The sequence below is a fragment of the Protopterus annectens genome, chromosome 9.part0 (assembly GCF_019279795.1).
Source record: "Protopterus annectens isolate FY-2018-M chromosome 9.part0, PAN1.0, whole genome shotgun sequence".
Taxonomy (NCBI): domain Eukaryota; kingdom Metazoa; phylum Chordata; order Ceratodontiformes; family Protopteridae; genus Protopterus; species Protopterus annectens.
The window spans coordinates 825,907,802-825,925,607 of record NC_056743.1 but is presented as its reverse complement, the minus strand read 5'-3'; the positions used below and the strand labels follow the sequence as shown (position 1 = coordinate 825,925,607).

Below are 17,806 nucleotides of genomic sequence, written 5' to 3'. Positions count from 1 at the left end.
CACTTTGGTTCTGCCTGACCACTTTCTAAGGTTCTGAATGCCGGTAAAACACTTTGTGCTTCTATATTTTTTCTGTAACCGGCAGTACATGAAGGAGATAAAACGTCTACACACTAAAAAAATGATCAGGTCTTACTGATCAGAACTGTTGATTATGCGTTCTCAACCTAGTCTGACTGATCATAACCATTATATTATGTGTTCTCAACCTAAATGCCAAACTTCACCTCTCAAGTTGAATTTCTTGGCATCCAGATCTGGAATACATAAAGTGGCTATGAATGGAGACCATATAAGAATATCTGTATTATGTGTTCTTGATACTGACATCAAGAAATTCACCTCTGAGTTTTGACCCACTCTGATGTCAACTTCGTGACACTCATGTTTTAACAGAACGCTAGTTATAATTGGAGACTTGATCATAATCCTCTATGTTGCTGATGATTCCTTTTTCTTACAGAAGGATCAGGGGCCCATTGAAAAGGAAATTACTCTTTCCAAGTTGTCATTTCTTTAACATTTACTGTGCTTTCACTACTTGGGGGTAAACATATTCCCTTTTCAAAAACGTCTACCCATCTTCCTTTCCTTTCCCTTACTATACCTGTACTGTACTTAATCAATACTCTGTTTATTTAAATTCAACTTCCAAGATGGCAGCACATCAAGTAACAGACTGATTAGAGTTCTCCCACTGTGAAAACTATGAAATTATTATAAAAGCCAGTAAAAGTTATCAGTTTTGGTAAAATTCAAGTACTGGCTAATAATTACATAGCTTGTATGCCATCAAAAAAGACATTTGGAGATTGTTAAGTGAAAAGTAACTAGAAAAGGAGAAGACAATTTAATCTTTAGATCAGGAGATGGTTTTAAGTAATTTAGAAAAAAAAATAAACTCAGAGGTGTTTAAAATAGGTGGGACACTGAAAAAATATAAAATCAAATGACAAAAGGCTGGACAATAGAAATGTAAGTAGCTATTTAGATTATTTGACAGAACTGCAGACTAACTAAGGGCTGAAATGAATGAAATATTGTATTAACATGAAGCTTCTCAAGAAGAGCTGGTTAAAAAAAAAAACTCTAGTGTTAGAATACACACTGTTCCAGAGAAATCCTGACTTTTTTGGTACACTAGAGAAACTGTAAGGAATAAATTGCACTTTAATAAAATGAATGCAATCAAAAACTGCACTGGTGTTCCATGGCTGGAATTGTTAATTGAGATGTCATATTATGTGTACTCTCAAAATATGGCCACAAGAAAACAGCCCAGAGATATATTACTAAAGATGCAATCGTACCAGCAGAAAGAGCTGCACCTGACAAAACTGTGCCACAAGGGAAAAGCTGAAAAACTGGTGACAGTACAGTGTTTGGGGAAATGATTACTTGCTGTAAACCAAACAGAAGAGATCAACTTTATCCTGGTAGTCAGGGAATGTTGAGAGGCAGGTGTGAAATTCAAGCTGCTATACCCAAGCTCTCTTCAGAGTATTTTTCTCCTGGAGGATCAAACATATTTTTGATGCAGAACAGGCTAAGGCAAAATAAAGTTTAGCCAACAAAGAGAAACAGCAAACTGAATGGGATTTTGCTTCTCAGTTTTCTGTCAGTAGCAAAGCCCTGAAAGACACTTTGCCAGTAAAATTTGTTCCAAAGAAAAAGGCTTGAGTGATATAAAAATCCCAGGAGATGACTAGCAGAATCAGGAGTACCTCAGCTGTGAACCGGAAACTGTTGTTGGAACAGTGAGATCATTAGGAAGAAGACCAGCAACAACATGAATTTACTGACCTGTAACTATAAAGCATCAAACCTCCCATTAGATGCAGTTTAGCTGTGAACTGTGGTTCTTCAAGAAGTGGCTGAAAAAGACTGGAAGTTTGTTGGCTATGATAAAAATGGTAGGAGAACTGCAAAGCAAAAACCCCAACCTGTGTCATTAATATTCAGAAAGACACTAAAGAGACTGGTACAACTGAAGGTAAATCAGTTTTTGTCATTATTATTTGTATGAATATCTCTTGATGCAAACTGGACGTCAAATTAATTGTACAGCAGTTCTGTATAGTATGCAGTCAGAGGTATTTTAAATACGAGATGAGGCAGTTTTATCAGTGACTGCTACATATGCTGGTGATATTAAACTAAGAAAGCATGTTTTTCTTAACTGTAATCTACACAGGCTTTACACTACAACAAAATGAGACAGGCTGGAATAAAGTAAGATAAAGTTAATAAAATGTTGGGATCTTGAGTGGTGGGAGAATGCAAAAATACTGTACTGACCATATTACATGTTCATAGGTTGGTACTAGGCTATCAGCCCTAGGGCCTATACAAGCCTAGCCATAACAATTCCCTGGCTATTTCTTCCCACACTATTTACTTCCCTGGACCCCTGTCTAGCAGGGCGACTGACGTGATCCCCGGGGTGAATTTCCTTTCTCCCATCCAATCGTCAAGGTTCCTTTTGAAGAGGACCAAAGAGGCACTCTGCTTGACATGTATGGGCAATCTATTCCAGAGACTGGGGAGTATCTGGGTCAGGAACCTATCCCTCCAGCATGTTTTGTTTATTGTGATGACAAGGTTTAGATCCCTGGAGCGTGTGGCTCTGAGGGATTGGGATTTCTTTAAGTGTAGCATGTCCAACAGCTGTGGGTTTGACATGGCCTTGTATGTTAAGCAAAAATTGCCTCTGAATAGACGATATGCGACAGAGTATAGCTGGAGTTTTTTTAAGGTGGTCAGCGTAGAGCATCTGCTTTAGGCCTGTGATTCTTTTAGTGAGGTATTTCTGTGGCCTTTCCAGTTGTTGCAGATGTCTTGAGAGGTACATACCAAACGGGGCATTGTATTCTATAATGGGTCTAATGAGGGATGAGTACAGTGGGACAATGACCTCCTTTTTTCTGGATGAAAAGCCCTTAGTGATGAGGTGTACCACGTAGAAGGATTTCCTGACTGTTGTGGCGATGTGGTTATCGAAGGTGAGACCACTGTCCACCTGTGTCCCTAAGTCTCTTATCAAACTTTCGGTGTTTAGTGTACTGCCACCTATATGGTAATTCACGGATACATGTTTTTTCCCAAAGGGAATAACTATACATTTCTTGGCATTGAGCTTGAGTCCATGGCTCTGGCACCAAGCATCTGTTTCTGTAAGGCCCTTTTGTAGAGTATCCACATCATTTGGTGATTCAATAATGGCTCCCAGTTTGTAGTCATCTGCAAACTTTGTTATCCAGAGTCCCTTAGTGTTGGCCTGTATTTCAGAGAAGTAGATGCCAAACAAGAGCGGACCCAGGACTGAACCCTGAGGTACTCCACTTGTCACTTGTCTGGAGCTGGATATGGAGTCGGCTACTTTTACAGTGTGGGTTCTATCAGTAAGCCAGTTAGCAACCCATTGGGTGACGTAGGGATTAATGCCCAGCTTAGTATGTTCATCTATGATTCCAGAGTGGTGAATGGTGTCAAAGGCCTTGGCAAGGTCTACATAGGCTGTGTGGACCACCTTACCCTTGTCCATGGCTCTGGAGACTGATTCGAAGAAGTCAATCAAGTTCAGGAGACAAGGTCGGCCCTTCACGAACCCAAACTGAGTGGGGTCCAGTGTTTGAAGGTTGCCAATGTCTTTGTTTATAAGTTCCATGATAATACGCTCCATGGCCTTGCAGATAAGGCTGGTCAGACTGATGGGACAGTAGTTTCCAGGATCCAAGGTGGATCCCCCCTTGTGGAGTGGGATAACTGCAGCTGTGCGCCACTCAGTGGGCACGAAACCTGAGGTGAGGCTATGATTAAACATGACACTTAGGTGAAGTGCCAGTTCATATTGTAGTTCATGTAGTACACAGCCCGGGATGTCATCTGGTCCCATGGATGCTGTATTCTTAGCTTTGGAGAGTGCGTTTTTTACCTGTGTGGCCGTTCTTACCGGAATTTGGCAATCTTCGGGTGTTGAGATGGGCCATTTAGGGGGTGAGAGGGTGGTGAAGTTGGCACTGAATCGATCTGCCAGGATATTGGCAATATCCTTGGGATCAGTATATTTAATGCCATTCTGTTTTAGCTCAGAGCAGATCTGAGCATTGCCATTTAGATTCTTGACATTGTTATAGAATGCCTTGTTGTTGTCTTTGGAATCTTTGGCAATTTTATTTTCGTAACTAGCTTTGTAGAAGTAAAAATTATTTCCTTTGTTATTGATACAAGTGTAGGTCTAGAATAATAAACTCAGTTTAAGCTATGGACAATATTCTCAAGCAAGTGAGCACAAAAAGCAATAGAAAATAATTAAGGCTGTGAAAATTGCAATTCTTTCAGGCATATGCAAAGATATGAGATGTTACTTCCCCCATTATCACTTTCATTTAGTTGCAGACAAAGGATCCTGCAGGTGCAAGGTGTCAGTAATGAAAGGTTTGAATAGGCTGTTGTGATTAAAATGTATAAGGGCTCTTTCATGCATTTGTGAAGTTACAAGTTGTTTTCCTCCTTATCATTTGCTTTTAGTTGGAGACAAGGAATCTGTAGGTACAAACAATTAATCAAGACAGGTCTGAACAATGCATTCTGAGTGAAATCTGCAAAGTAAAATTTAAAGGTATATTGTCAAGAAGTTTAATGAAAACAGACTTGAAGCTTTGTAGTATGCAAAACTGCAAGTCCAAACCCAAGTAGTTGACTCTCCAGCAGCTTTAGTACTTTAATGCATTAAACAGAACTGTCAGCTTTTTATTTAAGTAGTCAGTACACTTTTTCTTGAAGCTAAAAATTACTAAAAACATGCAAGTTGTTTTTCACATCTGGGAAGAAATGCAAATAAGAACAGAGAACAATCTGCATAAGAGGGAAAGCATGCTCTAAGATGTGCTTTAGAAAGATTAACCTTAACTTTAAACTAGGTAAGGCTTTTGGGTGCAGCCACAGAGTGGGGGCAACTGCTACTATTTGGAGGGGTAAACTTCATTGTGAATAGTGTATAGAGTGTTTGCTGTGAGTTAAAGAGGGAGATTGGTTTTGAAAACTTTATTTTTTTATTTTGTTTACTAAGTGCTTTTACTGAAAACAAAAGTCTGGGAAAAATAGCATGGATTCAAATAGAGATTAGATGAAGCTGATGCATGCAAGATCATCCCACCCAAACATTAGCTTGGGCATAAATGCTGCAAGATGGAAAAAAATTCAAAAATCTGCTATGTGTACACATTGTGGGAGTAACAGCTTTTTATCAAAATGGCTGCCTTGTCAATATTAAAATGGAATGTCAACAGCCTTATATGTACAGACAAAAAGCAAAGAGTTAGTGAATTACATTAAAAAGTGTAGGATGCAAATGACAATTTTACAGGAAATATATGTGGATAGAAACAAGCATGTGCATTTGACAAAGCAGCTCTGGACAAAAAGTATGCCAAATACCATGGACAGGGTAAAAGAGAAGTAATAACAATGACTGCAAGAGGGGCTCCAATAGTGATTTAAGAGAGAGAAAAAAAAACAATAATGGCAGCTATGTGATAGTACTGGGTTATTGGCAGTGGAGGAGTATTACACTGGCATGTATTTACATTCCATTTAAAACTACTATTACGGAACTTAGGAGAATGTTCATAGGTTGATACTAGGCTATATGCCCTAGGGCATTTATCAGCCTAGGCAGAGTGTATTTGGCTTATGCCACCCCTTAAAAAATGGGTTTTACTGTGCCCTTTTTGTGGTTACTTTATTGATCCTCTGTCTAGTAGTGACACAGAAGTGATCCCCGGAGTGAACTTACGATCTCCCATCCACTCGTCAAGATTTCTCTTGAAGAGAGTCAGCGAGGGGCTCTGCCTGATATGGACTGGGATTCTATTCCAGAGTACTGGGAGCCTCTGGGTCAAGAATCTGTCTCTCCAACGTGTCCTATTAATTTCTGTGTTGAGATTCAAATCCCTTGAGAGCGTAGCTCTAGTGGATTTGGATTTTTTGAGGTGGAGCATGTCCATTAATTCTGGGTTGGACATGGCTTTATAAGTCAGGGAGAAAGATTAAGAATTCAGCTCATTATTTATGGGAATGGACTACAACCTGACTTGCAATACTGAGGATGTATCAGGTGGATCTAAAAGGGAAAATATGTACATTTGTGAAGAAGCCTATGAGAATATTTAGTATGAAATATGTGAAGTTAACAGGAGAAACTCAGACAGAATTTGTACACTAGTCCCCAAAATACAGTAACTGCGCTAGACTAGATGGAAATTATATTTCTCAAGAGCATATGTATTTAAATGAAAGCTCTGACACCAATCCAATAAGTGCAGGAGATCATGCACCAAGAACAACTAAGATAAAGATGCAAGATAATAAATTAAAAATAAGACATTGGTGCCTTCCTACTTATTTGTTAAAAAGGGAGAAATGTTTTAAGGAATGGGTATTGAAAATAAATACTCAGAAGAGATAGGAGAAAAAATGGAGTTTAAAAGCATGATAGAAATAAGAAAGAAAGATATATGGGAAAGAAGCAAATTAACATTTGTCAGCCTCTAAATAAAGTCTTGTAGAAGGGTACTCTCAAATGCAGAGTGTTGAAGGGAAAATAATGCTGTAGCTGCATAATATGCATGAGTATAGAAAGACTGCTGTTAAGCAACTACTTTTTGCTAACTATATAGTGCAAAAACATTTAGCATAATGACTTGCACAAAAAAAAAAGTGGAAAGAACTGTAGCCAAACTTAGGGTGCCGGTAACAAGAAACCTAACAAGATGTTCTAAAGAAATATGAGAGATATTTTGGAAATGTTATGAAAATCTGAATATAGCAAAGGAAGGTAGAATCCCCCCACAAAAAAAGCATAAACAGAAACATTTACAGCTAAGACAGGAAGATGAAAGACAAAAGTTAAGACATACAAATCAAATAAGGAAGTTTCCAGGAATATACAAGCTTTCCTGAGAAAATAAGGAAGTTGGAATGGGAAAAAAAATTATAAAGATCTGGAAGGTTTTATTTAATAACATTTTTTAAAAAGGGTGGGAGGGAAAGAACTTTGAGAACAAGCATCATGAAAGAAAGCAGTGATGGCTGTATTAAACAAAGACCGTAAAGACCCTTCTGATCTGGCTTCATACAGACCCCATTTAAATTTTTAATTACAGTTATGACGTGTTTGTGTCTATACCAAGAAAATGGCAAGGATGTTACCAAAGTTGTTAAATATGGATCAATGTGGTGTTGTGGAAAGGAGGCAAACACTGGACAACATTAACAGAACACTCTACTTTCCCAGAGGAAAGCAGAGTGAAACGCTGCTACAGTTGACAGGTCTTGATGCAGAGAAAGCATTCTGTAAAGTCCGCTGGGATTTTAAAAATAGGGCAATAGAAGCATTTACATTCCCTGACAGAATGGTACAGTTAATTGGGAGAATACATGAGGAGTTGGATGCAAGAACTAAGGAGGGGATGTTCTTCTCTAACAAGTGGTGTTTGAAAACAGCAACCAAGCAAGGACATAGTCTTTCCCCACTGGTATTTGCTTTGCTTTACATTTTCAGCAGCTTGCAAAGAAAATGACTCACAAATTCATGTATATAAGTGCTAAGGTGATGGCACATGATATTACTTTGCACGTGATAAATCTAGAAAAGAATACTTTGGTGTTCTGAAACATTGTGAGACAGTATCAAGTCTTTTTGGAGAAGCAAAATAAAGATAAAACAAAGGTTGTAGCAGTAAACCTTGTACCCACACATGAATTGGTTCAGTAACGCAATAATTCTGAGGACATGGTAAGATGTGAAGTATTTATGTGTATGAATTAAAAAAGATTATTTTATGGCAGCTAAAGATATGTGGGAAGAGCCTAAACAGTGAGATGCAATCAGTGGAACTGATTTTTATTCAAATAATACACTACATAACTTTAAGAATCAATGAGAAGTTAGGAAAGATTGGGGAAAAAGATTGGAAAGGCAATTTACAAAGGAAAAATGGAAGAAATCTGGAAGGCTCCCACATATTTAGCAAATTACAAAAGGTTTTACATTTTTGCATACGAGCATTTGCATAGATATTTTATATCCCTAAGGAGACTTCAGAGGATTTTTTTTTCCTCGGGTAGATTAAAGCTAGAGTTGTGACAAGGAAGAGAAAGAGATGCTTGGGAACATGCTTTTTGGGAATGTAACAAGGTGGCAGAATACACCCTACAAAGTACCTACATGGAAATGTTGGGGGAAGAAATGCTTGTAACTAAAATTTTTTTTTCAGCTGAAATATACACTATGAATTAGTTGGACATGGTAAGGCATTAGTAAGTTCAATGCCATTGGCTGCCAAAAAAGCAATCAGTAGGAAATGGAAGCCAAAGTCTAAAACAAACTAACAAGAGTACTGGATATTGTAAAGGAGATAAATGAACCGGAGGTGGGATCTTTAGAAAAAGGGAAGAAGCAAATTTCATACAAATAAATAGAACTAGGGAACAATACATGTGGAATAGTATGAGAATGTGGAGTGAGGTTTAAGGTAATGCAAGAGTTGAACAAGTTCTGCAATGTTGGAAGAATAAAAAGTTTTCAAAAAAATATGTACATAAACTGCAGGACAACAACAATGGAAGGCTGTTACTACAGTTTTTTTCTCTTCCGTCACCATTTAAATGTAATGCCTTAATAAAGATGTGTAAAAAAATATAGTAAGTAGTCCAGTACCCATCCAGCTAGCCATCTCATGCTTCCAAATGAATTTGGCAGCGACATCATAAGCATTATTAAATACCCATGCATGTGCATACTGACATGTAACATCTGTACCATTACTAACCTGGTGTTTAGATCATCCACAGTGACAACCGTTTCTACTGTGGTACATCTGATGCCAAATGACCACAGCTCAAGCCTTCAGACATGTTTCAGACTCACTGATGCCTTATTAACCTCTGAAAATGTTGCTTTTTTTTAAATGTGATATTAGACAACAAATATGTAATGATGCATTAAACTGTATTTGTTTAAACACGAAATGCCAGAGATGGCATATTTTTCCATTTCCGATAATTGACATAAACAAAAATCTTACTTTGTCCGGAAATACTTCGGTACTTGCACTCCCTGATCCTTGCTTCATTATCCAAACTGATTTTAACCTTTCCACTGTGAGCTTTATTGTTGAAAGTAATCTGGAAAATAAAACAAGATAAAGCTTGTGGGTTAATCTAAAGCAATGTATTTATGTACTCAGGCTGGTACCAACTGCACTGCTCTTTACACTATTCCTCCTTTCAAAACAAGGTGAAGATGTTACCTGTGAAGTCAAAGCATTTTGTCCCACTTTTCAGTCAAAACACATTGAAAACCAGTTCAGTGCAAATGCAAGAAAACATCAGGCATAACATAACATTTACTTGGGTCAGGAAAGGCCAAGCATGTAAGTGTTTCCACAGAGTCTGAACTCTTATAGGTTCATAGACAAGTTTTAGGCTAGCTACCCTTGTGGGCCATTTTAAGCCTAACAAATTTCCCTTTTTGTACTCAAAATAATCTATCCCATTTGGTTACAGGCCGGCCTTACCCATGCTACTGTCGATAATTATATATTAACCCTAGTAAGTATAACTGGGATCATACTACTGACATGCATGGCTTAAAGCATTTAGGAGCTGCTTCTGTCCATTAGTAGTACAGGGGGCAGTCTGTTCCACAGTAGCTCTTCTAACAGTAATCCACAAAAAACTGGCCTGTAACTGAATTATAACACTTTCTGAAGACATCTCACTGACATCTGGACCACTTTGAAGGGAATAGCTGCATGCAAAAGTCATACTTCTAGGAAAAAGCCCTTGCCAAGAAAGAAAGAATACAAAAACCTCATATCCTCAAGGATTTTTTTTTCAAATGAGAAGGCCCACCCAAGTCTACAAATTCTGTACCAATAAAATATTTACTTCTAGTTAGCATTTCAATGAGTGGATCAGACTGAATGGAATATATATTTTCCCTTAGAAGTGGTCTTGAGCTTAGATGGTCTTTACAGAGTGTGTTGTCAAAGTCAAATAATTCTACTACAGAGTTAATTTTCTAAACCTTACTACAAACATGTAATAAGCTGCTTTCTTTCCACCTGAGTAGTTTTAGAAAACACAGCTGAATTTAAGTTTTGCAAATCAGTGGTGAATGAGAAACATACAGGGATAAATATTAACTTATTTTTTTACATACTGCAGAGGATTAATGCTATTAGATGCTTTCTGTAGTCTGGGGTTTGATACTCTAGTACTTCATTTGCCTACTGTGTGGCTCTGAGCAAGTCCCTTAACTAGACAGTACCCCTGAGCTGATTCTGAAAAAGGTCCATGTGGATCAGTGCTCTATCCCATTCAACATATACAAATAATTAAACAAATAACTAGTCATTGATTGATTTAAAAAAAATCCAGATTAGGCATTCAGTTGTGCAAAACCCGCCAAGTGCTGGTTTGCCTAGTCCAAGGGTTCATAACTAATGAATAGATCCTTGCCTTGGTAGTGCAGAAGAAGCCTCTGATACACATTTTGGATAGCCGGTCATATAGGTAAACAGTACCTGATGCTGCATAAGTAGCAAACAACCCACCCTCACTTCTTTACACGTTAAGCCCCCATGCTTACCCCCCCTTAAGCTGTCAGACTATTATGTTCTTGGGTAGGACTGATCAGTCTTGCATACCAAGTACTGCAAGTAAGATAAAGCTACAGTCTACAGAAGAATCCAAGAACAGTGACATTGCCTCCATCTTAAAGAATGCAGCACTCTAGTCTTATGCAGGGTACACTCTCCCTCAAACTGAGGCTGGGAAGCCAGGGGTGCATCACAGACCTCTCCTCTGATTCAGTAGGGTGGAGGACTGTGGAAAAGAATTTCCCATGCAGAGTTGCAATAGCAGGCAGAACCATGGCTGTCCTGGCCACAAAAAGCTAAGAAGAGCCTGGCTCCTACTTTCCTTGCTTTGTGGAGAACAATGAACATAGGCATAAAGAGAAGAAATGTATGTGTAAAGCACTCTCTCACTAGGGCATGGTAAAAACATTTACGGCCAGTGTTATTTCTTACTGGTAATTACAGAAAAACTTCTTTATCCGACAGTTTTGTTCTGAATTAAATGCATAAATCACTAGAGTCCCCCTTCCCAAGTGAAAAAGGGAAAAACTTCTGGATACACTTTCAATAACCACAAATAAAAACTCTGCTCAACTTGTTCACTATCCAGGTGTGGTCTGAAGGAATGGAAGAAACCTCTAGTCCAAAATGACAGGCTGTTTCTCAGGCCATCAAATCCTGCCTCACACAAGCTTGTTTATGCACCATATTACTGCAGTGTTGCCTTTAGTCACCTTCAGTATTCTCGGGTACCAGGCCTACCCACAGGACTTATGTCATGGCCATCATTTCATTAATACCCATATGCTTCAGACCTCCTGTATACTGATGATGTTGGTGAGAGACCCCTGTCAGACCTGAAACATCTATAATGAGGGTCCAAGTACCTTCTGAGGTCATAAAAGGCAACTTCTGATTGTGTCTAACCTGGGGAGACCACCATTTAAATTCCTGCTGGACTGCTAGGTCAAGAGATAATAGCTTGGCCAGTGAGTGAAGGTGATGTTACCATAAATTTCTTATAGTACCTCTAGATTTCCCTCACACGCATCCTGGTAAGGTGCATCATCAGGATGTTGGCTAACATTGGGCCTTAGACTTTTAAGGGAATGCTGGGTGAAATGGATGCTTTTTGTGCCAAGCCTGGAAAGAATCTCCCCAAGTGACTTGTTGGGGTGCCCAACTGTGTATCCAGAATACCCCCACACACTTTGATGTTTTTAGTACCAGATCTCACTTCTGAAGGATGTTTAGTGAGAACTCCAGGCTGGTCACTCAGTCCAAAGTCCCGAATAGATTATGTCTTTTAACATCAACAGCAAACTCAATGAATGTCTGACTCACTGAGTTTGTCATCTCCAAGAACAGTACCATCCAAGAGCTTTGCACGTGTTTCTCCTTTGTGAAAAAGAAACAACCAAGAACTAACAAATATCCTCCTGAGCACTGTGCACTACTTCTAAAGAAGGGTCACAAACACGGTAAGTCACACTTTCAAGGAGTGTGCCTACGACAAGGAACATACGAAGACTAAAACATTCGGTCATCAAGGTAAGCATATATATGGATTCTTTTAGCCCTGAGCTGGGAAAGCACCGATGCATTTTGGTAAATACAGCGGACTAAAAGTAAAGAGCAAAAGCAAGGAACTGAACACAAATGACCCTGCCCAGCACTAAATCTCAAACTGCCTGTGCTAATTTGATGCCAAAGATATAATGGTATAGCTCACTAAAATCCAGGGTAACCAGCACAGCCTCTGAGATAAGTAGTGGTAGAAGTACTTGGCAACATCTTTAGTTCAGCCAACTTGTGTACCCTTGACAGGTCTAATACTGGTCTCCATTTTTTATGCTGTTAGGTGAAGCCTGTAATAAAAAAGTCCCTTTCCTTGCTCTTCTTTTTTGAGATTCTTTTACTGGATATTGCAACAGCTGTGCACTTTCAGGTTCCAGTAGCTCCAGCTGAACTGGGGGATGGGAAGTATTCCCAGGACGGGAGGAATTGCTTTGAATTTTATTCAGTATCCTAAGTACACAAACTCCCCATACCCATCTGTCTGTTGTTAAAAACAGACAATTTTTTTGAAAGCGGAAATCCTCCCATCTAGGATATGCAAGAGTTAAGGTGCTGGTGGTTGGGAGGGGGTGAAGGATTTGTACATGCATAAGTCAGTACTGTTCTTCTTCTTGACTGGGAGGGACTTCCCTCCCGTCCCCTGCTGCACATCTCAGTCTCTGCCAACAATACAAGCTTCTCTTCTTTCAAAGACACCCTTTTAATTAAAATGGTAAGCCTTGGATGGTTTTCTGAAAACGATCAGTGTTCTACATGATAGTTTCTACTGTATTTGGGAATTGGAAGGTGAAACTTTCAGTTATGTACTTACCATAACTTCGGATGTATGGGATCCATCTCGCCTACATTCATAACAGATGGGTTCGGAGCCGATCCATTGGCTCCGACTCGGCCACTATACACTAGAATGAAGTCTCTCATTGGCTGGGCTCCCCCTTATCCCAGAATGCACCACACCTGCTTCCCCAGATCTTGTTTGTTCGCTTTCATACATCCATACAGGCACAGAAAAAACATACCAATAACTGTAACCAACTAGAGCCCTTCAAGAGAAGAGCTCAGCAAGAGCAACATTTCCTCCAAATCCAAAAGGTAGGGGGAAGGAGGGTGGGTATGTATGAATGTAGGCGAGATGGATCCCATACATCCGAAGTTATGGTAAGTACATAACTAAAAGATGTAATGGGATCCTATCTCGCCTACATTCATAACAGATGGGACAGCGTCCCTAGCACCTAAATCCCGGGTGGCTCATTGGAACACACTCCTGAGAACTGCGCAACCAAAGGAAGCTCTGCCTCGGGAAGCCACATCAACCTTATAATGAGAAATGAAGGTGTGCGGAGAAGACCAAGTAGCAGCCGCACAAATATCATCTATTGAAACTTTGGAGTGGAATGCTACAGAGGTGGCCATCGCCCTGGTAGAATGAGCCTTGACTGGGAAAGGTAACTCTCTGCCTGACTGGGAATAAATGAAGGAGATGCAATCCTTAATCCATTCGGCTATGGTGGTCTTAGCAACTGGTAGACCTAACCTATTCTCCGCAAAGGATACAAACAGCTGGTTAGATTTTTGTGTCTGACTGGTCCTATCTAAATAAAAATGCAGTTGCCTTTGAACATCCAACTGGTGGAAGGTATATTCTGCTCTATTAGAAAAATTTGGAAAGAAAACAGGGAGCTCCAAGGATTGCTGAATGCATAAAGGGGATGCTACCTTAGGCAAAAAGGAGGAATTCAATCTGAGGGAAACTCTGTCTTTATGAAAAATCAAATAAGGAGGAATAGAACAGAGAGCCTGAAGCTCTGAAACCCGCTTAGCAGAAGTTATTGCCACTAGAAGGGTGGTTTTCCAAGATAGAAATTTTATATCACAAGTCGCTGCCGGCTCAAAGGGACGGGCAGTTAAGGAGGCCAGAACCAAATTTAAGTCCCAAGGGGGCACAGGATGGGCCATAGGAGGCCTGAGGAGCCAAGCTCCCTTGAGGAAGGACTTGCAAAGTCTGTTTGCCATTAAGGAAGGCTCGACGGAAACATGAAAATTAGAGATGGCCGCTAGTTGAACCTTAATTGTGCAGACTGAAGAGCCCAAATGAAACAATGAAGTTAGGAATTCTAGGACCTGCGGCACTGGGGCCGTAAGAGGATCAATACCTCGCTGCTGGGCCCAAAAGGCAAACCTTTTCCATTTGCTGGAATAGAGCTCAACAGTGGATGGCTTGTGAGAAGAGGACAAAATGTACATCACTTCTGGAGAAAGAGAGTTATCTCTAACTAAGGATGGAAGTGGAGTAACCACGCAGCCAGCCGCAACGAACGGAGGGACGGATGAGAGTATCCCGACTGATGAGACAACAGGTCCGGCACTGGGTCCAGAATCCAAGGGCCCTGTACCGCATACTTCTGAAGGAATGGGAACCAAACCTGACGGGGCCAGTGTGGGGCGATCAAAATCATGTCGCTCCCCACATGAACAGCCTTCTGAATCACCCTCGGGAGAAGGGGAATCGGGGGGGAAGGCATAAAGTAGACCGGGGGGCCAATTGTGGGCTAGAGCGTCCCTGGGAAACTGCCCCTGGGAGGGAGTCAGAGTAAAGAACTCTCTGCATTTCGCATTGTTGGGGCTGGCGAACAAGTCGCAACAAGGGAGACCCCATTTGGCGAAGATCTGCGCAGCCACTCTGTTGTTGAGGGACCACTCGTGGGGCAAAAGGAGAGTCCTACTGAGCCTGTCTGCAATCACATTGGCTTTCCCCGGAATGTGCATTGCTACTAAGAAACGTTGGGTAGCTATGGCCCAGCGCCACACTCTCAAGGCCTCTCTGCAAAGGGGGTAGGACCTGGTTCCGCCCTGCTTGTTTATGTGCCAAACTACCAACATGTTGTTGGATAGAATCGCAATAGTACCTTGGGGGAGAGCATGATGAAGTGCTTGCAACACCAGAAGCACCACTCTCATTTCCAGGACATTGATGTGAAGGTGCGCTTCGCAATCCTGCCAAGTGCCTTGGACAGACCTGTCCAGATAATGACCCCCCACCCTATCTGGGAGGCGTCCGTGGTCACTGTGGCAACTGGGGGCTGAAGGGCGTAAGGACGCCCCCGGTCCAGGTTGGACCGAAGCAACCACCAACGGAGGTCCCGACGACAACTGTCCGTAATCAGAACCAAATGGTTCAGGGGGAGTTCTTGATATGACCATTGGACCGATAATAGCCATTGCAGCACCCGCATGTGCAGCCTGGCTAACGGAACTAGGAGAATAGTTGCGGCCATCGTGCCCAATAACTGTAGAATCTGTCTGGCCGGAACTCGAGATTTGGGTAACAAGTTTAGAATCGGAGATTGTAGGACCTGAATTCTTTCTGATGGCAAAAATGCCCGCATCCTTTTTGTGTCTAACTCTGCGCCTATAAAGGTGATACGCTGAGATGGCCGCAGCACAGATTTTTCCCAATTGAAAGTGATTCCCAGCGAGAGACACAAAGTTACTGTGGCCATCAGCGCTCGAATCAGTAGATGCTTGGAGGTGGCAGTGAGGAGCCAGTCGTCTAGATAGGGAAACACTTGGAATCCTAGACTTCTCAGGTGAGCTGTCACCACTGCCAGACACTTGGTGAACACCCTGGGGGCTGTGGTGAGACCAAAGGGTAGTGCACGAAACTGGAAATGATTGGTTCCCAGGCGGAAGCGTAAATGACTCCTGCACTCTTGACGTATCAAAATGTGATAGTAAGCATCCTTGAGGTCTATGGAGCACATCCAGACATCCTTCTCCAATAATGGGAGAATGGACTGAAGGGTGACCATTCGGAACTTGGACTTTTTCACAAAACGATTTAATGAGCTTAGGTCCAAAATGGGCCTTACGTCCCCTGTCTTTTTTGGCACCAAAAATAATCTCGAGTAAGTTCCTGATCCGATCTGGTTGGCGGGGACGGGCTGGATGACTCCCTTGCTTAGCAGCTTTGAAACTTCTACGGCTGCTTGATCCTGTTGACTGGGTGGCACGTCCGGGATTTTCCTTGTAGGAGGAGGGGGCTTGAAGAAGGGGATGAGGTAGCCTCCGGTTACAATGCAAAGCACCCACTGATCCTTGGTTATAGATTCCCAAGCCTGTGGGTGTTTCGCAAAATGACCCCCGACTGGCTCCGGAGAAGCACAGCCGGACCACATCCTATGGATGGTGAGGGTAGGAGGAACCACGAGAGGAATCGCGGTCTCCAGTGTTAAGGGGGCCTCTGCCACCTCTGGGGCGGCGTCTTCCTGAATCCCCCCCCCCTGCCTCTAGAGGGGGGATCACCCGGTGGAGTAGGGAAGAACTTTTGGGATTTTCTGAACCACATTTTTCCTCATTTCTGGGCCTTGGGGTAAGGTCTAGAGGGAGCGGAAAAACGGGCCCCAACGGCAGTCAAGGTCTTGCCCTCCTGCTCGCACTGAGTAAGTGTGTCCTTCACCTTGGGTCCAAACAAAAAAGACCCATCAAAGGGGGTGTCGGCAAAGGAAGACTTAAAGGCCTCTGAAAGTGGACACAAGCGTAACCAGGCTTGTCTCCTAAGAGCCACTCCTGTGCCCGCTGCTCTACTCACCCCTTCGGCTGCATAGGAAATGAGCCTCATGGACGAGTTGACTATAGAGGACAAGGGTAGTCATCTGGGCGCCTACGGTTTGGGCTAACGCCTCAGGAAGATTACCCGCAAGAGACTCTCCTAACTCCTTGAGGAGGTCCCTCTGGAGACTGGTAAAATGACAGAGATAGTTCAGCGACCGCAGGGTAAAGGTCGCTAAAGAAAGGGTACGCTTCCCGTACCTATCCATGCTCCTAGAATCCTTATTAGGAGGATGAATAGACGTTGAAGCCTCTGCCACGTCCTGCTGAGTGGCAGATGCCACCACCATCGCATCTACTGCAACACCCTTAGTGAGGAATTCCTTCTGGGGAGGGGCTGAAAGGAACTTATTAGGTCTGGCAGGCACTGGTTCCACTGTATCAGGATGCTCCCACACCCTCCGAGAGATTAAATCTAACAACCCGTCGAAGGGTGGAGACACCCAGGAGGAGGAGGGCTGGGCCCCAAAGGCCTTGAGGAAGACTGACTCCTCAGCGGTAGGGGCTTTGGATTGCCAATCGCCTCTCTGTCTCAAGATCTCAAGGATATCCGAGAAGGAGACATCATCCAAGGACAATTTTGGGGACCCCTCCGCATCATCGAGGTCAGTATCTGAAGTGACGGACTCATCTTGGGAATCAACGTGCTTCCTCTTGCACAGTTTCTTCCTTGGGGGTTCATCCGAAGCAGATTCAGAAGGACCCCCCGGAAGAAGGGAACCCTCTAAGGGGGTATCCTCAGGCCCTGGGGCCCTACTGTCGTGGGAAAGAATGTCACCAGAGGCACCAGTACCCAAGTCTAGGGACGGTGAGGTAGAAACTTGCTGAACCAGCAAGGTCATGGCCAGCACACTCCTCATGGCCTCAAAAGCAGGACCTCCAGACTGCAGAGGGCACTTGCTGAGAGACCACGATGGTACCGGGAATACCTGCGGCAGATGCTCCGAGGGGAAGACTGGGCATCAAAGAAG

The 17,806-nt window shown here is 42.2% G+C and overlaps 1 protein-coding gene across 2 annotated transcripts in view; it reads right to left on the bottom strand.

Moving 5' to 3' along the window:
- The window catches only part of MCOLN1 (mucolipin TRP cation channel 1), a 640,674-nt gene that overhangs the window by 226,551 nt on the left and 396,317 nt on the right, over positions 1-17,806 (bottom strand). For both annotated transcript variants that reach the window (XM_044083494.1, XM_044083493.1), the window contains exon 7: positions 9,090-9,189. In XM_044083494.1, coding sequence (XP_043939429.1) covers positions 9,090-9,189 — 100 coding nt within the window. The remainder of the gene's footprint in view (positions 1-9,089; positions 9,190-17,806) is intronic.